The sequence below is a fragment of the Plecotus auritus genome (genome assembly GCF_963455305.1).
Source record: "Plecotus auritus genome assembly, chromosome: X".
Classification (NCBI taxonomy): Eukaryota; Metazoa; Chordata; class Mammalia; order Chiroptera; family Vespertilionidae; genus Plecotus; species Plecotus auritus.
In genome coordinates, this window is record NC_137784.1 from 82,667,953 (window position 1) to 82,692,657 (window position 24,705).

Below are 24,705 nucleotides of genomic sequence, written 5' to 3' on the forward strand. Positions count from 1 at the left end.
GCACACATTGAAATCTCCCTACCCCAGCAACTTGCTAAGAGCAGTTGACCCCATAGCAATGTCCGAGTGCTGCAAGTGTCCAATGACTCCTGGTTAAAAAAAAAAAAAAAAAAAAGAGCTTACAATAAAGGAAGCACTGAAATAAATAAATATGTCTATGTAGTTAAAATAAATAGAATTTAAAATTCTAAATGTCAAAAATTAAATATTGAATGACCTTGTTAGAGTATAACACATGGAACATAAAAATTAATGGAATGCAGCAACTCATAAGTATCTGTCAACCAACAAATATCTGAGTGCCTACTATGGATAAGTCACTTTACTTGAAAGGAAAGGATCTTTGCTACTTAAATATGTTTACTTTTCAATGAATAAACAATGTGGCAGAAGATATACCTTGGGGAGCCTATTAAAAAATATTCCAAAAAGAAATAAGAGGGCAAAGGATTGTAAAATCAATTCCACTAATGCCCTAGCAATTAAAATTGTGGATCTTAACTTACTTCTGGCTAAACTGGTTGATAGCATTTTTCAACAGGGCTTGGAAAACCAGTTTGGTGTTTTAGATATTCTGAGAGAGGTGACTTTCAGAATTGTCACATGGGCTTCCCAAGAGTCCAGTTCCTCGTTCCAATCCACTCCATGTTTATGAAAGTGCATTAGCTGGAACAGTAGGCGCGGAGGGGAGCGGGGGGGCGAATATCAGTGCAGGAAGTCATCCAACCCTGATAAGTTGACATGTAGAATAAAGTTGATGGTGTTATTTATTACTAAGGTAGTCTTGGTGAAGGGTTATGTGTGTGTACAGTTGGAGGAGGGGCAGGCAAAAGGGAATGTAGATAAGTGAAGTGAAATAGAGCTGATGTATTCAGAGCTTATGTTGCTTGAGGTGAGATCAGTTACCTGCTTGCAACTGAAATTTCAAACTTCTGCTTAGCGGGGAACTGCGTGGACAAATGGTGACTGATAGTTGGAAATATCAGCAGACATCTTAAATTTTATGCTCAAATGAACAAGCAATGAACCAGGAAAATAAGTCCAGTTGGTTTCGGCTGCTTGTAATTTTTACCTTTTTATTTAAAATCACAGCATCCTTTCCAGTGAACGCCTATGTGACTGTGCATTATTACAATGAAACCAGCAACTATACTACAACAGAGACGTGTGACTGTGGTGTTTATGGCTTAGCCTCACCAGTAGCTAATGCGATGGGGGTGGTGGGCATCCCTAAGAACAATAACTACCAAGCTTGTGACTACAACACTGAGTTTACTAATACCGAGAAGCCTTGGATTGCACTGATAGAAAGAGGTAATTGTACATTTTCAGAAAAAATTCAAACAGCAAGCAGAAGAAATGCTGATGCTGTTGTGATTTACAACGTTCCAGAGACTGGCAACCAGACGATACAGATGGCAAATTTCGGTAAGTAATAATACATAGGTTCCGCAAAAGAGATAATGTCTTTGTTTATCTTAAAATGGTATTTCCATCTAGAATTACTCTTGATCTGGCAATGAGGGTATAAGGTAATTTTACTTTAATTTTTCTTGCCTGGCACTACTTGAAATTAACTATTACTCGATATTTGTAATTAATTTGGTCCAAGGACAAAAGTAATTCATGAAGTGGATCCTATTTTCTTTCATAGTTTTTTTAAGCTGTATTAGTTTTCTCAGTGTGTATTATATAATTGTGTTTTAATAATACGTGCATTTACCTCTAAAGCTTAAAGAAATCAAATATTTTTTTATCTTTCTTAATTTGTACTTTCCAGTTTGGTTCAGTTTCTCATGCAAAAACAGCTGTGTGTATTCAGGTATGCTATAGCTGCAAAATGGACTCGTTATTATGATTAAACAATAGCTTATTGTAAGTGTGAAAAATGTTTACATAAATGCGAATTTGATTGCTGTATACAGGTGAGACTTGAATCTGTTTGTGGGAATAATACATATAAAACTACTCTATAAGAAACATTATACATTGAAAAGGGTATGGCAGAAATAGGATAACTATATAATTCACAACTAAAGTAAGGTTTCCCTTATAAATATTTACTTATGACTTCTTGAGTATATATAATCACCAATTTATTAACTTTATAAAGGGATTTGCTTCTGAGAATGACTATTTTTTTATTTTGTAAAAAAAATAACCATATTCCAAATAAATGATTTTTAAACCACTGAAGAAGTAGACTTCTGACCCAAGTTTTTAATACTGTGGGTAGGTATGGATATTTTTGACCCCAGACTTGTAATAATATCAAACAAGGTAAGAGTTGACAAAACATAACATCAGGATAATTGGTGTTCTCCCTGCCAAATTTGGCCTCTGAAAAAACTAATGTAAATTAAAGAGGTGTCAGAATTATAAAAAAGAAAATCAAATTTCTGTTAAAACTAGTAGAAGGGTTGGACCATTCCAGGTTGTACATATATAATACAATTAAGTACTAATGTTTGAAAAACAAGCTGATTATTTTCTTGGGTATTGAAAAACCAAGTGAAGTGGTCTTTCAGTGGAACAAAATTATTGTAAATGTACAAAACTCTACTTGACACCTTTTGTAACATATCCTAGACATTGCCAAAAGTCAGACAGTCACTTTATTTTTAAGAGTACTTCATAAATATTCCCTGTGTGTTCTTATATTTTTATGTGACTTTTATTTTGTAGAAATAAATGAGGCAGCTTTCTGATGAAAATTAGAAATTAAACCTGTTCTAAGGAACCTACTTATGTTTCAACTTCTAGATTCTGAGTACTCTAGGTTTCCTTTTCCATGGACAATCACATTCTGCTTGCTCACTCCCTGGCCATTTTTAAAGTATAAAAAGTATGAAATTAAATGGTAGTACTGTTTTCAAAATTTGCTTTGCAACATGCAGTACGGGCCAACATCTAGTGGAATGTAGGTACTCAGCAACTGAATTTAAAAGATTTACCAAAGGTCGCTTACAGTAAATCTTGCCAAAAGGCATGTAAACAGTCATTTGAATATATGGCTCTGAGCCGAGTTTAAAAAACAAAGAAGTTACATTTATCATTCAATATATACCTCCTACATAATCAAGGATATGTGATCAAAACCTTTTTTTTTTAACTATGGAATTGCCCGTTTTAAAATGAACACATTGAAAAAATAGTATAATCATAGTAATTACAGTAGTTAATATGTATTACCATTTACTATATGCCAGGCACTGTTCTGGAGCCTTTATTTTATTTAATGAATATTGATATTTAACATTGGATGATCTCAACCCCAAAGAATTAAAATTGTAAGGTTAGTGTTTTGCACTAATAACACCTGTTCACCAGTGTGTCATTGCAGCTCTTTCTTCTCAGAAATTTCCCTTATATAGAAACTATTATATGATGCAGTTGACAAACATAGGCAAACAAGTGTGGAAAACTATGATCAGCCTCTAGGACAGCAATTTTTCAACCGGTGTGCTGTAAGCATTTTTAAAACATGCAATACCTGACTATTTAGTCAGGGGCACTGACCTCTTTTCCCTTAGATTGTCAAATAAAAAAATTACAACCAACACAACAATCCACTGTGAATGAATCAAAATTATACCTATTTTAGTGTGATGAAGGCCTGGGGCTGAGGGGGGAGGGCATAGAAAGGGTCAATGGGGGGAAAGGGGTATCTGTAATACTTTCAACAATAAAGATTTAAAAAAATATAGCTATTTTTTGGTATGCCACAAAATTTTAGTAATTAGCTTATGTGTGTCATGAGATGAAAAAGGTTGAAAATCACTGCTCCAGGCCATTAAAGACTGAGTCATTATTTTATATCATAAGCCAAATTTTTGTTTGTTTTTGCTGTCTTTTCATTAGTGTTTCTTTTGGTTCAGGCACAGAGGATGGAGCAACAACTCCTCCTCCTACAAAAGCTCATGCCTTCACCTTCCATCACCTTATCTTTTATCACTCCTAAAAACCACCTTTTCAGAAAACCACACTCTAGCCCCTGAGGGCTGTGCCACCTTTTCATATTTCTTTGGTTCCCCCACCTTTTAATTCCTTCAGTCCCGTTTTTCTATGCTAGCTAGGCCTTATTAGCTTTTCCACAATGTTCCCTTTTGCTTCTTACTGATGGCAATTCCCTTCAATGAGAGACCACTAGGAAAAGACCTGTACTTGAAAATGTTGAGTTTATTACTTATTGCAACAAAGGGTGAATGCATAAGAAGGGAAACTATGAAGTGTCTCAATAAAAGGGTGATAGAAATGACTTATAGGATTTGATCTTGCTTTACATGATTTGGGGGAGAGTTTAAGGAAGCAGGCATTTGAACAGCCATCCTATTTTTGCTCAAGACTGAGTACTTTAAGTGCTAAACCCAGGAAATCCTTGGGAAAACCAAGCTGAGTTGGTCACTCTAGCTGGCTTTGTTCTAGACTTGAATGCTGACAGGAAGTGAGGATAATTCACTGATCAGATTTCTAAATAAATCTTATTTGTAAGTATGGAAGACTAACCCTAAGCTAAAGCTATATATATATATATATATATATATATATATATATATATATATATATATATGTATATGTATATATGTATATATGTATATATATATATATATATATATATAAAGAGCCAGGGTCTGTAATATCCAAAATGACTGAAGGGATGACCAAACGCTAGGCTGCACGCGCAGCAGGCTAAGGTGGGTGGGGACTAGTGAGCAGGCTAAACTGCTGACCTGTCAGAGAGAGACAAAGGTGGGGCTCTCTCTCTCCGGGCCTCACCAGCAGCCAAGCATCTCTCTCTCTCTCTGAGAGGTCAGCAGGTCAGCCCATTTGCCAGCAGCCTGGGGCAGCTGCTGATCAGCCCTGCCTCTCTGGTCAGGCCCAGAGATAAGCCTGGAGACCCTGACTGGCATAGAAACCGACCAATCAGAACCAAAACTGGGTGAACTGCGAGGAGCCAATGGCTGCCTAGGAGGCAGAGCTTTTGACACTGACTGGCATAGACACCAATCATTCAGAACCTAATCTGGGTGAACTGCGAAGGCAGAACCTAAGGTGGGGACTGAGGAGGGGTTTTAAGGGCAACAGCTGTTTGGTGTAAGATGTAAGAAAGCGGTTCAATTTTTTAATGACCAGTTTGGCAGTATAGTGCATATGGCCGGCTATCAGTCCAGATATAGAGATTATGTATTTTTGTCTGCCAAAAGCATCTCCTCCTGCTGAAAAAGGCTCTACCCCCGCCCCCAATTTAATCAATCCTATCCTATATAATCTATCTATACTAATAAAAGGGTACTATGCTAATTAGACCTGGTTGACCGGCCATCTTCCGGATGTCCGACTTCCTTCTGGTCAAAGCCATGGTTATGGGGGCCACGGCAGAGGCAGTTGGGGGCAATCAGGCTGGCAGGGCAGGGCAGTTGGGGGCGAGATCAGGCTAGCAGGGGGTTAGGGGCAATCAGGCCGGCTGGGGAGGGCAGTTGGGGGCCAGATCAGGCCTGCAGGAGAGGGCAGTTAGGGGCGATCAGGCAGGTAGGCAGAGGTAGCTTGGGGCAATCAGGCAGTCAGGCAGAGGGGTTAGGGGCAATCAGGAAGGCAGGCAGAGGGGTTAGGGTCGATCAGGCAGGCAGGCAGGTGAGCGGTTAGGAGCCAGTGGTCCCAGATTGCGAGAGGGATGTCCCTGATTGGAGAAGGTGTTGGCTGGGCTGAGGGCACGCCCCCCCCCCATGCACAAATTTTGTGCACCAGGCCACTAGTAATTAATAAAGAAGCAACAGTCACTCATGTTAGCCAGGATGGCAGATGTTGGTCATTTTTGTGGTTTGGACACTGTTCATATTTTGACTGTATTCAGACATGATAATTGGAGTGGTTTTGTTTTTGCCTTGATCTATCACGGTCATGGAATGACCTTTTCTCATGTTGATGTTCTGTGAAATTGTTTATGTTCAACAAGAAAATACCAAGGCCAGATTGATAGTGCCAGGCCAGGTCCCAGATGTCAGAGGCTGCATGTCTCTTTCTCACTGACAGTGCATTATGCTCATGCCCTTACTGTTGTACAAATATATTCTCTCCCCCAACTTTATATTTCTGTGCATCCCTCTCCCCTGTATGCTGCTTTCAAGAACCCAAGCAAGTCTAAGCAATGCTTCTGCACCCTTTGTTTCTCATGCTTTCATGTTGAGGAGACACACTGTCCTTACTCCTCTGCCCAGTCTATTTACATTTTCCCTATTAGGAGTATTCTCTTTCTGAAGGGGGAAGTTCAGTTGGAGAAGAGCTCCCACTGAGAAGGAATAGTCTATAACCTGGTACTTGGAGGTAAACCTTTAAATCAAAATTTCCCAATTTGCAATGTGTTTTGACAGCATTTTTATGGGGTTGGAAATATAAGGATATACTTATGGTATCCTTAAGTAGCCATGTACCTTAACAATCCTTTTCAAATGCTTCAGAAACATTCATCCAATTCTGTCTCAGGTATGCAAGAAAAGTCAGGACTACTCAGTTATTAAAGCAGAAAATTTGGAGCAAGTTTAGCGCTTGCTGAGCAAACAGGTTTTGAAAGTTAAATATGCAGTTAAGTAGGTAAATTTCTTTAAAAAATACTTAAATGTGAATGTAGTTTACTTCAGCAAAGTCAGTAATTTCAGAGAGATAAAATAGTTCTTACGTTTTTATCATTTTAACCGTGTCCAATGAAGTGAGATTTGCAGCATTTCAGGATCCCCAAAACTCACCATTCCAGAGTAATTAAATACATGGAAAGGAAGAGTTTAATCAGAGAAGCAAACTCACATGTTTTCAGGGTTAATTTTTCTAGAAATGAGAGGGGAAATTTAAAAAAAATAGTATATAAATGAAGTGAAAGGATTAAAAACTTCAATAAGGCTTAGGCTCAGATATACATATAAGGAAGAGCTTAATTCAAAGAAATCAATCAGTTCTACTTCGAATGATCTCAAATCTGTCTAGATGTATCCATCTCCAATACTTCATCCTCAGATATCTCCAGTAACTTCCTAATTGAACTCCCTATTTCTCTCATACCTTTCCAAGCCCACTCTACACTGAAACCAAGTGGCTGTTTAGAAATAATAAATCACACTCTTTAAAATATGTCAGTGGCTTCTCATAGCACTTAGAGCAAATGAAAACTCCTTTCCATGCCCTTACCCATCCATGAATCACCTAGCTTCTGCCTACCACTCTGACCTCAGCTCTTCACACCTCCCCACACACTTACTACGCTAGCAACACTGGGTTCATTTGAGTCCCTAAATTCCCCTAAACTCTTCCTGCCCTTCAGTCTGAAAGTACTTGATACCTTCCTCTTCTTCTTGCTTGCACCCAAGCCTAAGCCAATATCATCTCCCACCTGGATTATTTCAATAGTCTCCCAACAGATCTCCCTGCTACTCTTGTCCTTCTATAGACAGAGTCTAGGCTTTCATATAGCAGCCAAAGTGATGCTGTGAAAAATGTAATTCAGTCCCCATTAGAATTAAATCCAAGCTTCATGCCATGTCCTACAAGACCTTATTCCATGACCCTCTCCCCCACATTACAATGATTCAGACACCCTAGTCTTCTGTTTCTAAACCAATAGAGAAATATGAGCAAGCTTTTACACCTGCTGTTCCCTCTACCCAAGTCATTAATTTCTCCTTCATATTTTTACATAATGTTTCCTCCAAAAATATAACCATGTGCAATATGAACAATCTATTGCAGGGTACTATTATCTCTCATACTCTCTACTGCAAATGGCCTCCAACCTCACTTCCTGCTTACACTCTTTCTGAGGTTCATATTTTCTCTACTTGGCATTAAGAGTGATGTTCTAGAAATATAGGTTAGATCACATTATTCCTCTATTCAAAGCCCCAGTGACTTTCCATTGTTCTAATGAAATCTAAACTTTATATGCCTAAAGGAGATTTGCATAATTTGGCCCCTGCTGACCATTTTATTCTTATTTTTCATATATTTTTTATTGATTTCAGAGATGAAGGGAGAGGGAGAGAGAGATAGAAACATCAATGATGAGAAAGAATCATATATCAGCTCCCTCCTGAATGCCCCACACTGGGGATCGAGCCCACAACCCGGGCATGTGACCCAACCGGGAATCGAACCATGATCTCCCAGTTCATAGGTCAATGCTCAACCACTGAGCAATGCTGGCCAGGCCCTGCCGACCATTTTAACCTAACCCTCTCCCTCATAATGCTCTGAACTTCATATATTTTCTCCAACACCCAAAGCTTTTTCTCTGTGAGAACCTTTTTGCTTGCTTTTCTCCCTATCACCACCATCATTATCACACATAACAGGTCCTTCAAATCACAGTTTAAATGTATCTTCTAAGAAGTCTCCCTCGACCACATTATTTCCCATCAAAATCCACTGCTCATTTCTGTTTAAATCTCTTATAATTTGTAAAATTTGTAATTATTTTGGTATTTGCTTATAATATGTCTCTCCCACTTGATTGTAAGTTCCAGGATAGCAGAATATATGTCTGTCCTGCTTGTCATTGTATCCATTATACTGAGCATAGTGCATGGTCTTCACTAGTTGTTGAATAAATGAAAGATTAAGAAACTAGAAAGCAATTCCCTTTTATATATGAAAAGGTGAACAGGTTTAAATTAAGTTGATTAGGTGAATTTAGCAAACCATTGTATTTTTTTAAATATATTTTTTTTATTTCAGAGAGAAAGGAAGAGGGAGAGAGAGATAAAACATCCATGATGAGAAAGAATCATGGATTGGCTGCCTCCTGCAAGTCCCCCACTGGGGATCAAGCCCACAACCTGGGCATATGCCCTTGACTGGAATCGAACCTGGGACCTTTCACTTCACAGGCCGACACTCTATTCACTGAACCAAACCGGCTAGGGCAGTGGTCGGCAAACTCATTAGTCAACAGAGCCAAATATCAACAGTACAACGATTGAAATTTCTTTTGAGAGCCAAATTTTTTAAACTTAAACTTCTTCTAATGCCGCTTCTTCAAAATAGACTCTCCCAGGCCGTGGTATTTTGTGGAAGAGCCACACTCAAGGGGCCAAAGAGCTGCATGTGGCTCGCGAGCCGCAGTTTGCCGACCACAGGGCTAGGGCAACCCATTGTATTTTAAAATTGTTTTTATTTTCACAATACTTTCTCCTTTTAAAAAATAAAAATATAATTAAAGTCCCCCTTAACTATCACCCCCAATCTTGGTCCTCTCCCAAGACATAACTATTGCTATGTATTTTGTTAGCTAACCTTTCAGGTCTCTCTCTCTCTCTCTCTCTCTCTCTCTCTCTCTCTCTCTCTCTCTCCCCATATATATATGTGTGTGTGTGTGTATGTATGCATATACTAGTATGTACTAGTATATATACACATTCATATGTATGTATATGTACATATATATAATAGTTAACTTGTGTTTTAATATTTTTTAGTATTTTTATTGATTTTTTAGAGAGAGGAAGGGAGAGAGGAAGAAACATCAATGTGAAAGAGAAACATCCATTGCCTCCCATACACACCCCAACCAAGGACTGAATCAGCAACCTGGGCATGGGCCCTGACCGGGGAATCAAACTGGTGACCTTTTGGTGCATAGAACGATGCTCAACCAACTGAACCACATGGGCCAGGGCAACTTGTGTTTTATTTTTAACATTAACAAACTTATTCTGTAGCTTTCTTTTGCCACTCAACAGTAGGAATTGCAGTTATTACCATGTCAATAAATTTACATTTAGATCTAATTCATTCTTTTAACTACTGCATAATATTTCATAGTGTGTATACACACATAATTTATTTACCCACTCCCCTACTAATGAACATTTGGGTTGTTTTTATTTCTATTCTTTCATACATAATATTTCAATGAACATAATTATGGCTGATAACTAAGGAAGTTATTGATATTGACCTTGCATTATTGATGTTAATTTTGCATTTGACCACCTTGTTGAACTATTAATTTTGTTTGTCCATTGATTCTCTGAATTTTCATGATAAATCACAATTTTCTCTACAAAGTTTTACCTCATTTTTTATATTAATTGTACCTCTTAATGCTATCTAGTGGTTTTATTCTCATGCCTTGGGCTCCAGTAGTGTAACAGTGTACATTGTTGATGTGTTCCTGACTTTACTAAGAAAAATGTTCCAACTGGTCTACATTAGTGTGTTGCTTGATAGAAGGTTCTAGGAGGTACTCCTTATCAAGTTTCATGACTTTAGTAAGGCTTTGGAATCTTATTATTACTAGCAAGCTAGAATATAAATATATATATGTATATATGTATGTATGTAGATCGACATATAAATACAGTCATCTCCAGCATAACAGCAAGAATATGTTCTGAGAAATGTGTTCTTAGGTGATTTCATCATTGTGCGAACATCATAGAGTATACTTACACAAACCTAGCTGGTATAGCCTATTATACACCTAGGCTGTATAGCCTAGGCTGTATAGCCTAGGCTGGGACCACCATTGTAAATGCAGTCCGTAGTTGACAGACATGTTGTTATGTGGCACATTACCATATACATATACAGTATATTATTACAGCATATAACCCAAAGGGGGAATCCAATGATTTATTGTCATTTTAGGAGAAATAACAAAGTGAAATAGAGAAACAATAGTTTAAAAGGACAGTTTTTTATTTGTTTTTAGATATAGTTTTATTATTGCCCTGAATAAAAGGATTAAAAACATATTCATTGCTTATACATATGATTTCAAGTTGAGTGCCAAGTTGTAAGACACTAACAAAATTTAAAAGCATTTTAAAAATTAGAAAAATTGGAGTGGCTGAGGAGATGTCAATGGGGGGGGGAGGGAAGGAGACATATATAATACTAATAAAGAATTTAAAAAAAAACACACAAAAATATTGGTTATAAAAACAAGATGAAGTGCCATAGTAAAGAGTAAGGAATAATAAATGTAGAGAAAAATATAAAACAGAAAAACATGGGCAAGAAGACAGATTTATAAGCAAAATATGTGTTAATTTTATTTTTCAATTATAGTTTACATTCAGTATTATTTTGTATTAGTTTCAGGTGCATAGCACAGTGGTTAGGCAATCATATACTTTACAAACTGTTCCCACTAATATTTCCAGTACCCACCTTGCACCAGATATAGTTATTACAATATTATTGACTATATTCCTTATGTTGTACTTTACATCCCTGTGACTATTTTGCAACTACCGATTTGTACTACTTAATCCCTGTACCTTTTTCACCCAGGCCCTCTGGCAACCATCAGTCTGTTCTCTGTGTCTATGACTGTTTGTGTTTTGTTTGCTCATTTATATTGTTCTTAGATTCCACATTAGTGAAATCATATGGTATTTATTTTTCTCTGATTGACTTATTTCACTTGACATAATACACTCTAGGTCTATCTGTACTGTCATAAATGGTAAGATTTTATTCTTTTTATGTCCAAGTAATATTTCATTGTATGTATGTATCACACCATTTTTTATCCACTCATCTATTGATGGGCACTTGGGGTGCTTCCATATCTTGCCTATAGTAAATAATGCTGCAATAAACATGGGCGTATAAATATCCTTTCTTTTTAGTGTTTTGGGTTTCTTCAGATATATATCCAGAAGTGGAATTTTTAGGGTCACAAGGCAGTTCCATTTTTCATAGTGGCTGCACCAATCTGCATTCCCACCACAGTGCATGAGGACTCCCGTTTCTCCACATCCTCACCAACATAAATTTCTGGATTTATTGATAGTAGCCATTCTGACAAATGTGAGGTGACATCTCATTGGGGTTTTAATTTGCAATTCTCTGGTGATTAGTGACATTGAGCATCTTTTCATATGTCTATTGGCCTTCTGTATGTTCTCTTTGAAGAAGAATCTATTCAGGTCCTGTGCCCATTTTTTTAATTGGATTGTTTGTTTGTTTGTTTGTGGTTGAGTTGTATGAGTTCTTTATAAGTTTTGGTTATTAACCCCTTACTGGAGGTATCATTGGAGAATATGTTCTCCCATTCAGTGCATTATCTTTTCATTTTGTCAATGTTTTGTGTGGGGTTTTTTTGTTTGTTTGTTTTTTGTTTTGCTGTGCAAATCTTTTTTGTTTTATGTAGTTCTGTTCGTTTATATTTCCTTTTGTTTTCCTTGCCTGAGGAGATATATCAGGAAAAAATATTCATAAGCAAAATATTTGACAATCATACCACAAGATAAATAAAAATAACAGTTATTTTAAGAACTGGTATGATCATGAGATGTACTAACAAGTATATAACATGTTAGGTCTGGAAAATACATCAGCTATGCTTGAAATTTATGAAACTCTACAAACATCACAACCTTTAATATAATGTGGCTTACAGTAACAAGATTTTAATACCACTCTCTCATACATTCACATAAGTCTCCAAGTGCTCTCTTTCTGCTCTCTCTCCCCCATTCAGACACATACATACATCTTTGCATAAGAGTTTATATTTTTATAAGGAAGTCAAAGATATAATGCTTCTAGATGCTGGTCTCCATAAAAACCAAACTGAGTACATATAGTTTGAGTTCTTTAAAGTACGTTTTATCTCACTTTCTCCATCTTGAAATAAATGTTTTGTGCGAGTTCAAACACATGCTTTTTGTTCATTAATATGTTTTTTGCTTAACTTTTGGCCTCTTCCTCCTAAAATTTTAAGGCTTTATATATTATGTTATGATTTGCTGCCAGGACATTGATTTCCCCAAAAATTATTGTTAGTTAATTATCAGGAAGGAATATGCACGTGTTCTTGTGTGTGTGCGCGTGCGTAAATTCAAAAAAATGCCTGAGCAGGATTGTATAAAACAGACTATTTTCTCCTAAATACTCTCTCCCATTCTTTATATCAAGTATTGGTTTCTAAGTCCTCTTACCCCAGCTACCCTTCTTCATTATGCAAGCCTATCTTCCCTAGGCAGCAAGGACTTCATTTAAATAAATTATATCCATTTACAACTAAACTTTCAAATCCCATGTCCTCCACATTTAGGGAATTGTTAGCTATGCAGGAACTACTCTGATAAAGTGTACCAGGTAGGACTTTATTTGCTGTACTTGGAAACAACATGCCACTCAAACAAACCCAAATTCTAACTAATGATACTATCAGGACTTTTGACCGAACTGTGGAACAGAGAAGTTGGAGAAATGGTATTTCAGAGCATTGCTCTTCACATCAAGCAACAACCTATTCCACCTGTGCTCAGAACCTGCCATGACCACATACATGTTTAGCAATATAATATTAGTTAAAAGCTTTTAGATTTTTAGATGTATATCATATTTTATACAAATTTTAATAATATATATTCTCCGTATGCCCTTCTAATGATGTCATCATGCAATGAAAGTGGACAAATAAACTAGTCTCTGGCAATAATCATTACATTGACATCTACTCAGTGGAAAGTAAAGATAGAAGAAAATGAAAATTTGCTAATTCACTTGCTTTCAATTTCAATTTTAAAATGACTGTCTCTTAGTTTCATTATTCCTAATAAGCAGAGCTCTTTTTTAATTTTAATTTTTCAATTACAGTTTGCATTCAATATTATTTTATATTGGTTTCAGGTGCACAGAATAGCGGTTAGGGGTGGGCAAACTTTTTGACTCAAGGGCCACATTGGGTTCTTAAACTGGACCGGAGGGCCGGAACAAAAGCATGGATGGAGTGTTTGTGTGAACTAATATAAATTCAAAGTAAAGGAGCGGAGGGGAGAGCAAGAGAACCCTCTGCTCTTTCGGCTCCGCGGGCCGGATAGAACAGCCAAACGGGCCGGATCCGGCCCGCGGGCCATAGTTTGCCCACGGCTGGGTTAGAAAATCATATACTTTACAAAGTAACCCCCTGATATTTCAAATACCCACCTGGCACTGTACATAAATGTTACAATAATGTTGACTCTATTCCCTATGCTGTACTTTATGTTTCCATGACTATTTTGTAATTACCAATTTGTACTTCTTAATCCCTTCACCATCTTCACCCAACCTCGAACCCCCTCCTCTCTGGCAACCATCAGTCTGATCATAGCTCTTTTTCTTTCAGTATTGCACCTAATTCCTATTAAAATTTATTTTCTGTGCCCTTTATGAAAGTAACTAGAGAGATTCATGCACTGGGGGGGAGGGTTCCCCTCAGCCCGGCCTGTACCCTCTTACAGTCCGGGACCCCTCACTCCTTACCACCCGCCTGCACCAGAGGCGGGAGAGGCTCCTGCCACCACCTCTGTGCTAGGCAGCCATAAGCCCGGCTTTTGGCTGAGTGAAACTTCCCCTGTGGGAGCGCACTGACCACCAGGGAGCAGCTCCTGCATTGAGCATCTGCCCCCTGGTGGTCAGTGGGCATCATAGTGACCTGTCATTCTGCCATTAGGTCGATTTGCATATTAGACTTTTATTATATATGATTGTTATTAGTAAGCATTCTATTAGCTATGTGTCAAGTATTCTTCTAAGTATAATCATTTCAACAACTCCATGAGGTACATAGTGTTAATATCCCCCATCCTATATAATAAAAGCCTACTATGCTAAGTGTCCAGTTGGCCAGTCGGTCATTCAACCAATCAAAGTGTGATATGCTAAGTCCGCTCAACCGCTCGCTATGATGTGCACTGACCACCAAGGGGCAGATGCTCTGATTGGTAGATTAGCTTGCTGCTGGGGTCCAGCCAATTGGGACTGAGCAAGATGGGCCAGACATGCCCTGGAGCCCTCCCACAGTCCCTCCCTGGCTGGCCAAGCTCCTGGGTCCCTCCCCGGGCCCAATTATGCACCAGTGGGGTCCCTCGGCCTGGCCTGTGCCCTCTCGCAATCCAGGACCCCTTGGGGGATGTCAGAGAGTCAGTTTCGGCCCTATGGCGGAACAACTGGTCGCTATGATGCACACTGACCACCAGGGGACAGATGCTCAACTCAGGAGGTGCCCCCTGGTGGTCAATGCACTCCCATAGGGAAAGCGCCGCTCAACCAGAAGCCAGGCTCATGGCTGGAGAGCACAGTGGCAGTGGCGGGAGCCTCTCCTGCCTCCTCGACAGTGCTAAGGATGTCCAACTGCCAGCTTAGGTCCACTCCCCATGGGCTGGCAGTTGGACATCCCAGGGGGCTCCCAAACTGCAAGAGGGCACAGGCCAGGCTGAGGGCCCCCCAGGGCACAAATTTCATGCACCAGGCCTCTAGTTTATATATAAGAAAACTGAGGGATAGAGAGGTTGATTAACTTCCCATGGATATATAGCTAGTAGGCTGTAAAGCTAGAATTTAAACCCTAATATCCTGACTTGAGAGTTTATGCTCTTTATCAGCACATGACACCACGTCTCTAGTGAGCATATACTATGCAAGGTACTGTCCAAAAATGATTTAAAAAATGATAAAGGGAGGAGGAACCAAGATGGCGGCATAGGTAAACACTTAAACTGCTGCCTCACACAACAATTTCAAAACTACAACTAAAAGACAAAACGTCTATCACCCAGAACCACGGGAAAGTTGGCTGAGTGGAAGTTCTACAACTAGAAGGAAAGAGAAAAGAGCATTGAGACGTGCACAAGCGCCGAAAAGCTGAGGTACAGAGGCGCGCAAATCGGGCTGGCGGCGGGCGACTGGGTGCGCTGCTTTTTTCAACCCGAAGGGAGACAAGGTCCCTATTACTTTGAACTCCAGTCTCTGGAGTGATTCTGGGGACCCAAACTCCTACGGGGAGAAGCTGGACTGTCTGCCATCGGGTCAGAAAGTGAGGGTGGCTTTCTTGCAGAGGTGCACGCAGCAATCATTGTTTACTATGCTAGGGTGCAGGACGCGAGGACTTGGAAACGCAGAGACACAGAGAGGGCTGACTGGCAGCCATGGCTGTTTGCCACGCCCTAGCCTAGTGACTCCCTGAGACCCCGCCCTGCACAATCTACAAACCCACCCAAGTTCCATGCAGTGGCTTTTGCATATAAATGGTCTGCCCTATCGCATCTTAACCTAACAAACTGCAGCTCTGGTCAGACAGCTCCAAAACCTCCAAACCCCAAGCAAGGAGGAAAAAACTGTAGTTCTCTCTGTAGCTCCTGCTGGGTGGCCTCAGACAGTAGCTGACCTGCACCCCATTGGAGATCCAGAAAATAGTGTATCTAGTGGGCAGTGTGAGACGACACCAGATTTCAACTACTCACATCCATAAGTGACACATTCAAGAGGCAGACTCAGTGAGCACCAAAACCCCACTGAAGCAAGTCCTGCCCCATAAGCGTGTCTCCAGCACAGCAGTTCTTCCATTATAGACACAGCGGGTCCTCATAGCCAACTGGCTTGGAGGTCAATTCCTCCCAGTGTACCAAGAGCAATCAAGGCTTAACTACACCAAGACTTTGCACTCAGCCCACAAAGGGGTGCACCAAGAGCGTCCACCTCAGGTGATAGGCTGAACTATTGGTCACCTACCACAGAAAACCACTCCATCAACACAGGGAAGCAGCAAAATGCAAAGACAAAGAAACATGTCACGAATGAAAGAAATGGAGGAAAGCAAACTACTGGACATAGAGTTCAAAACCACATTTATAAGGTTACTCAAGAATCTTCTAAAAACTGCCGAGAAACTTGATGAGACCTCCGAGGAGCTTAGTGAGACCTTCAAGGACCTTAATGAGAATGGCAAAAAAATGGAAAAGTACCAGTCAGAAATTAAGCATGCACTGTCTGAAATAAAGAATATACAGAAACTCAACTGTAGATCAAAGGACCCCAAGAATCAAACCAAAGATCTGAAATATGAGGAAACAAAAAACACCCAACCAGAAAAACAAAAAGAAAAAAGAATAAAAAATATGAAGGTAGTGTAAGAGCCTCTGGGACAACTTTAAGTGTACCAACATCCGAATTATTGGGGTGCCAGAAGAAGAGAGAGAGCAAAATATTGAAAACCTATTAGAAGAAATAATGACTGAAAACTTTCCCTACCTGGTGAAAGAAATAGACTTACAAGTCCAGGAAGCGCACAGAACCCCAAACAAGAGGAATCCAAAGAGGACCACACCAAGATATATCATAATTAAAATGCCAAGGGCAAAAGACAAAGAGAGAATCTTGAAAGCAGCAAGAGAAAAACAGTTAGTTACCTACAAGGGAGTGCCCATACGACTGTCAGCTGATTTCTCAGCAAAAACTATGCAGGCCAGAAGGGAGTGGCAAGAAATATTCAAAGTGATGAACAGCAAGAACCTACAACCAAGATTACTCTACCCAGCAAAGCTATCATTCAGAATTGAAGGTCAGATAAAGAGCTTTACAGACAAGAAAAAGCTAAAGGAGTTCATCACCACCAAACCAGGATTATATGAAATGCTGAAGGGTGTTCTTTAAGAAGAGGAAGAAGAAGAAAAAGGTAAAGATAAAAATTATGAACAACAAAATGACAACAAATACCTACCTACCAATAGGTGAATCTAAAAATCAAGTGAATAAAAAATCTGATGAACGGAATGGACTGATGAATATAATAGAATCAGGGACATAGAAGGAGAGTGGACTGACAATTCTCAGGGGGGAAGGGGTGTGAGGGGTGTGGAAAGAGATTGGACAAAAATCTTACACCTATGGATGAAGACCATTGCGGGGGCGTAAGGGCATGGGGTGGGGTGGGGAATCAGGTGGAGGGGAGCTATGGGGGGAAAAAAAGAGGAACACCTGTAATAATCTGAACAATAAAGATTTATTTAAAAAAATGATAAAGGTCCTCAAGGAGAAAAGTCAAGTAGGGAAAATCAATATCTATGCAACTAGTAGAAGACAGAATGTGAAAAGCACTTTCATAAAAGTGTTAAGGTTACTGGATCTGAAGAAATTAAGAAATTCCAGGGTGTTGGAAGGGTCATCAACATGGATGTTAAAGTTATAGAAGATGATAGCAGAGAAATCAAAGATCAGCATTTGGAGAGTTACAAGGCAAGCAATTGGAAAGTAGAGTATTTCTGTTAAGATTTCAGAAGCTGGGAAGATCAGAATGTCAATAATGTCCAGAGTATAGCCATGGCAGTGGGGTGCCTAAAGAGTAGTGGGGGCAAAGATCCCTGAAAATAGGCCAGAGTGTTAGATGCTTAAAGAACTAAGGGTGAAGAGGATGACTGTGATCCAAATGACAAATGCTTCATGTATGTGGAGGAGTAACTAGGAGGTTGTGTATGACCAAACAGGAAGAAAAGAAATAGAAGGTGGTAAAACCAAATGCCATGAGTCTCTTGACTGCCATAAATCTCTAAGAAGCAGGGATTGTATTTGCACGAGGGTGATGGAAAGGTGGTCTGGAAACAATCATGTGGGAGGAGACCCCTTATAAACTTAAAATACATGGTGTACAGAAGGATGAACTGCCTCTATTGAAAATAACTGAGGGGTAAGTGGTGTCCTCATGAGTAAGATGGATCAGGAATGGTAAAGAAATATCATAAGCCTTAGTATAATCCTCACTGAACATGAGAGAATTTTACCAGTTAAGCATTGAGTCATGTAACCAGGGAGCTAGAAGACAGTGGAAACTTTTGGGAGGGGATCAGTGGAAGAAGAAAGTAATAAGCAGCAATATGGAGAGAGGAACACAGGAGTGAATATTAACCAAATCAGCTTCCCTTTAGGGCCATAACAAAGGATGACATTAATGTGAGACCAGGGAGCATTAATGTCAATATTTCCAACTAAATTCTGGAATAAAGTTGTCTCAGACAAGTACTGAAGTGCATTCAAAACATGAGGTGATTGTTCACAAAAGAGCAGGCACTCTTTTTTATTTTTTTCCATCACCATTTATCTCCTCTATGCCCTCTTCCACCTCCATTCACTCCCCTTCCCCCCAGTAATCACCACACTGTTGTCCATGTCTGTGAGTTCTTTTTTCTTCTTTTTTTGCTCAGTGCCTCCACCCCTCAACATTACCCTCCCTCCACCCCCCATCCTTGCGAGCTGTCTGCCTAAGAGCAGGCACTCTTAAATGAGCTGAGAAGGGCAGAGCTGAATAGGGTAGAGATGAAAATATGAAAGAATATAGAACAGCAGGGTCCTAGAGCTGTGGTTGTAGATTATAAGGGTGAAGGAGGGGTATGTAATCTTAGAGCAGTTAGGGGAAGTACACTAGAAGGTCATTGGTGCTGAAAAACCTCAATGAAAAACTAAACCAGCCCTAGGTTCCAAATGGTGCTGCTTTAAATTCTTAAATTTGGCAGAAGTTGGGGCTTGTGTTGAGTGCTACCTATGTATCTGGAGCATGTTGCATACAAATATGAAATTATAAAGGAAGCACATAAAAATTTTGGGCCATTTTAATTAAGTGTTCTGATAAATGATGTTTCTTATGAGTAATGCTAATCATCTATCTCTGCATTGAGGAGATTCAGATTTTAGTGAAAACTGGTAGAAACTTAGTCAAGGGCTTAGGATGTCAAAATTGCAATCACTAAATGCCTAGATGCCCTGAATTACAGAATTGAATTAAATCCAATCTCCATTTACTTGCATATATTTTTAGCTTTTAAATGAAAAATGTAAATTGGGTTATTTTCCTCAAAGCCGTCATTTCAGCAGAGGAGGAGGCAGAGGAGTGTAGAATCAAGTCAAATGGGATGTTTGACATTAATTTAGCTCTGAAAGTGTCTACATGGACCAAATAACCATTTGTCAAAATAATTTCCCACTGATTATTTGTAGTAGCCTCATATAGGATATAACCAGCATCTTAATGCACATTAACTTAGGTACAGTAGAATTAGTTGCAGTTAGAGGTCACAGTTCTTAATTCTTAGAAATTTAGTATCATTCCAACCATACAGGCAAATGCTTTTAGAAAATTAGTCTTATAAAAAAGTCAGGATATACCAAAATGGCCATATTTGCCAAAGGGCTTTGTAGAGAATTCTTGAAACAGAACTCAGATGGAGAGAGAGGTAAGTTGGATTTTGGCTAAAGGGAGACAGTAGTTTCTCAGACCATCTCACAAAGAATGCATCCTTTCTCTCCTGAAAACTTCAGACTTTTGGCTCAATAAAGGAAGCTTAAACAAGGTCTAAATAGAAACACTAGGGCTCTAACGTGTTGCATATTACCACATGTTACCTCACTCACCTGGGGTACAAGAGGTGAGGTTAAACCCTAGGGGATAAAGCCCTGGAGTGCTATTCTTGTTTACATATCCATAACCTGGGCCAAGGGAAATTGTGCAGTCTGTGACTAGGAGTTAAGTTCTTAGGGAGAGCAAGCTCTGGCTGACAATTGGGTTTTCTAACATGGAAACAAAATAATACATAAAAATGTGGGTGTTGTTGTTTTTTTCATCTAAAAAGCAAAAGTTTACTTATTCATTCAATAAATATTTACTGAGGGCCAATTATTTGTCCTGTCTCCCCAAGTTTTAAATTTCCTAATTCTCTGAGCCTTCGAGTATACAATATGGGTTCTATGAGAAGTAGTAGTTTGTAGTAGTGATTTAGGTATGGGTTTTGTAGGGAGACAGACCTAAATTTGAATGCTAGGTCTACTATCTGTTTTCTATCTGTGTGACCCTGGGGAAAAGTTATTTAACCTTTCTGAATTCCAGTCTTTTCATCTCAGTTGTCTCTTCTATAGAGTACAAATACTATAGTACATGTTGCCTATTCTATAGCACACTACAAATGGTAATATTAAGAAGATGCTAATGAAGTCACCCCCTGTCATGGCTTATTTTCCTTCTTCTCCTATCCATGTCTTTTTCTCACTTTAAAATCTTGGGCAAAATTTATTTCCTGTTAGAAGCTTTTATTGACTAACAGTTTACCATGCTCTCTCCTTTACTTGACACCTATTCAACACTTATAAACATAGTTTAGGTCATGTTAATTTGCTCTTTGCTTATTTTTGTGTATTCTTGTGTATACATTTGTGTTGTTCCTGGATTCCTAATTATCATTGACTAATAGATTCATAGACTAAACATTAAAAAATATAAATCTTCCATGTACTTCAGGAATTTAACTAAAATACTATCTGGTGGCCATCAATTTACTTATTGGGTATTTTCAGTGACAGAGCCATGCAGTTCATTGATGAATATCTTGCTTTTAGAAATTTATTTTTCAAACTCATTGTTCCTAGCTGTGTCCTCTTAAACAATATAGGACATTAGACTATTCACTACGTGAAGTTGTCTTCTATCTACTTTATATCATCCATTCAATTTTCAATCAGTGTTCTTGACTTTTTTGCTTTTTACTAATGGTAGGGTTTTAATTTCAATGTTTCTTACCACTAAAATATATGATTTTTTTCTGTTAACCAGGAGGGGTCATTTCCTTAGCTTCCTAAGAATGACTACTTTTTATGTCTTGGAGAAGGGTTGGGGAGCCAGTCACCTGTGTCCCAGGAATTCCCCTGCCCAACAATGTCCTCATGCCTATGATATATTATCTGAAATTTCATCCATCATTAAAACAACATTTATTTGTGTTTTAAAATCTATAGGATCTTTGAGTCCCTGTTTAAAAGGCACATGGTCCTGGGAAAGATAACATATTAACTTTGACAACTGGTACCATAACAGGAATTAATTTGTTGGCAGTGACTTGAGTACAAATTAGCAGTTAGGATGAGTTGTAACCTGGAAACAGTATTATACTGCTGGAGATCCAGGGAGCTTGTTTCATTCATCTTAGTATACACAGCACTTAGCAGAGTGACTGACTAGCATTAGACCCTCATTGATGAATAAATTAATGAATGTGCATGAAAGGGGAGAATATTCTCTCCCAAACAAATATTACCTACTTCACAATTCTATCTATAGCCAAATGAAGTGTGGTAACATCAGAAATACCAAGATTCCTCAGCTTAATGATAGCCTTGCTGGCTATTAACTGTGTTTTGTTTTGTTTTTATCAAACCAGTTAATGCTTAACTGTGTTTTGTTTTGTTTCTATCACCTCTCCCTGAAGCTACTTGGTGTCTTACCTTCAGCTGGCAGTTGGGGACATGACTTCTTTGTTAGGATGCTTCTATATAAAGCTCTGGCAATAGGAACTGCCTAGATTTCCAGCTGTGATTCACACACTTACACAGAGTGCTTACACCCACACAGGGTCAGGGAGTGAAGGAATAAAATTCTAGTTCATATTTTGTTTCCCTGCACAATATTGTGAAATTAACATTACTCTTTCACTTATTTATATAAGCTATTGTAGATGTAGTGATTTGCATCACACTATGTGAATTTAGGTAAAGTATAATAAAAATCTTTGTAATTCTCACCAGTGTTTAATCTAAGTTAAAGATGTGGGGTTGGTACTTAGAGGAGTGGGGAGATGATTAACTGCCTTCAGAGAATAGAAAATCTTTTTAGGCAGTACATAAAAGCAACTATTTTCCTGCAAACAATCTTTGCCTATTCATTAAAAGATATCCAGCATTGCTTCTTTTTGGCATGATTTTAGTAGTAATTCACTTGTTATTGCAGTACTTGAAAATACTAAAGCTGTATTTTGTTAAAACTTTAAGAGGAAAGCCTATCTGACAGGAAATATCTGAAATATAGAAGGGTATTTTTAAAAGTAATTTTTCAGACATATACAGTAATATAATCAAAGTTCACTAAATATAGAAATCTGCTGCAAAGAACAATGTAAATGATTTTAATTAATAGTCCAATTGCTTTTATGTAAATTAATATTTCCTAAGGCACTAGAAATTTTTTTTTCATTTTACAAGGTAACTGATCCCAATGCAGAACTTACATACACCATGAATTTCCTTTAATCATAGAATGAGTCCTGGCCTTTCTCTAAAATAATGAAATATTACAACATTCCAGAATCCCAATTATAAAACTGGCCAACTTTAAGCAAGTGGATTTAGTAAAGTTTTACTCTATTTGCAAAATAATTTCATAATGAAAGTAGAGTTCTATATTCTTTATTCTGTATGTTTGGACTGTACTTCTGGCAATGTTAAATCTGGAAGAATATCCACATCGTTCATTTGTGAAAATTGTTTAAACTTTTAGATATCTTATTGATACTTCTCTGAAATAAACAGATGTGCCAGCCTATTGATCCTCACTCTATGAATACTTAAAATGTTAGTACAGCAGTAAATATTGACAAAATGTTTCCTTCAAGCATAATACTTTAGAAATCTGTTACTTTAGGCTTCCATTTAACTGATCTATGCCCTTAATCTGTAATTACATTTTTAAAACATGAAGTTGTGGTGTTTTGTGGGTTTTATTTGACATTCACCGGAGATATTTTTATACTATAACTTCTTATGGGAATATTTCCATTTCATTACGATGAGATATGGGAGATTTTTTAAAATGTCTTCTCAAATAACTTTATTTATTTATTTATTTATTTATTTATTTATTTATTTATTTATTTATTTCTTCATTGATTAAGGTATTACATATGTGTCCTTATTCCCCCATAACTCCCCCACCACTTTAAAGAAAGAAAATATTACTTATACTAGAATGGTAATTCAATTTCTTTGCCTTCAGCCAAACAAAATGACAAAAACAAAAAACCCACTTCCCTAAATTTACTTTCAGATAAATGTAATTACTACATAGATTGTATTCTGATTTCTGAGAAGCTAAACAGAAAAGTACCATGTTCTACTGAAATATGAAAAAAGTAGATAATCCAAAATCCATTATTAATATGTTTGCTTTCCTGTCCTTGTGTCAGGTTCATCCATGTCTTTGACATACCACTAATGTCCACAACCAAAGGAAAACAGTGAAGATTAATACACACCTAAAGGCAAATTTCTAGTGCCCTAAACATTGCTTTTGTGCCTGTTACTATTTATTTTGTTAATGGTATAAGCAGTTGAGGACAATGTTTGAGAAAACTCAGAGAACAATGATTTAATTGAGGATATTGACTTAAATGAGTCCAGAAGAATTTTAGTTAGATAAAATGAAAACCTTTTTTTTTATCCAAGGAATATGAAAAGCTGATCTTGGTGCCTTAGGAAGAAATTCATAAAGAAAATAGCCAGCTATATTCTGGCAAGTTCTAGTTTTTGAGTGCCAGTTGACACTGGGGAGAGTAGAAACAATAGGCTCTAAGATTCTGTTATTTCATAATTTGTTTCTTCTGAAGCTATAAGCAAGAATACGTGGTCAAATAAAATGTGGCTATTTGTGCAATTTTTACATCTGAACTGTATACAGCCCCATTTGAAGGAAGCTGTTGGAAAGATAATTGCTGGATATTTATTACTTTACCACACAGGATGTTGAAAAATATTTTGAGCCAAGGAAAGTATATAAATAATTTTTGCTAAAGAAAACACAATTAAATTTCTCATTCTTCTCCATAAGCAAAAATTATAGGAATATGTTCTCATTTATAGGCTTAGGCCTCAGATAAAACACCTGGATTGGGGCAGAGGCTGGAAATACATATTTGCAAACCCTGCAAAAATCTTGAATAAAAACCACCTCTTCATACATATCTTGTTGTGGCAGAATTATTTAGTTGGCTTACATAATAATATAATAATTACATAATAATGGTAGAATTATTTAGTTGGTTTACACATTTATGGAGAGATTACCCAACAATAGTAAAATAAAATTATTTTATTTCACAAAACATAGGGGAATTCTTAAGCACATAACAAAGTTTT

General features: G+C 37.9%; 1 protein-coding gene across 1 annotated transcript in view; it reads left to right on the top strand.

The window, feature by feature from the left end:
- Positions 1-1,022: 1,022 nt before the first annotated feature.
- The window catches only part of RNF128 (ring finger protein 128), a gene marked incomplete at its 5' end in the record, with an annotated part of 144,850 nt that continues 121,167 nt past the window's right edge, over positions 1,023-24,705 (top strand). Inside the window, one exon of the mRNA XM_080652932.1 lies at positions 1,023-1,428. Coding sequence (XP_080509058.1) covers positions 1,023-1,428 — 406 coding nt within the window. The remainder of the gene's footprint in view (positions 1,429-24,705) is intronic.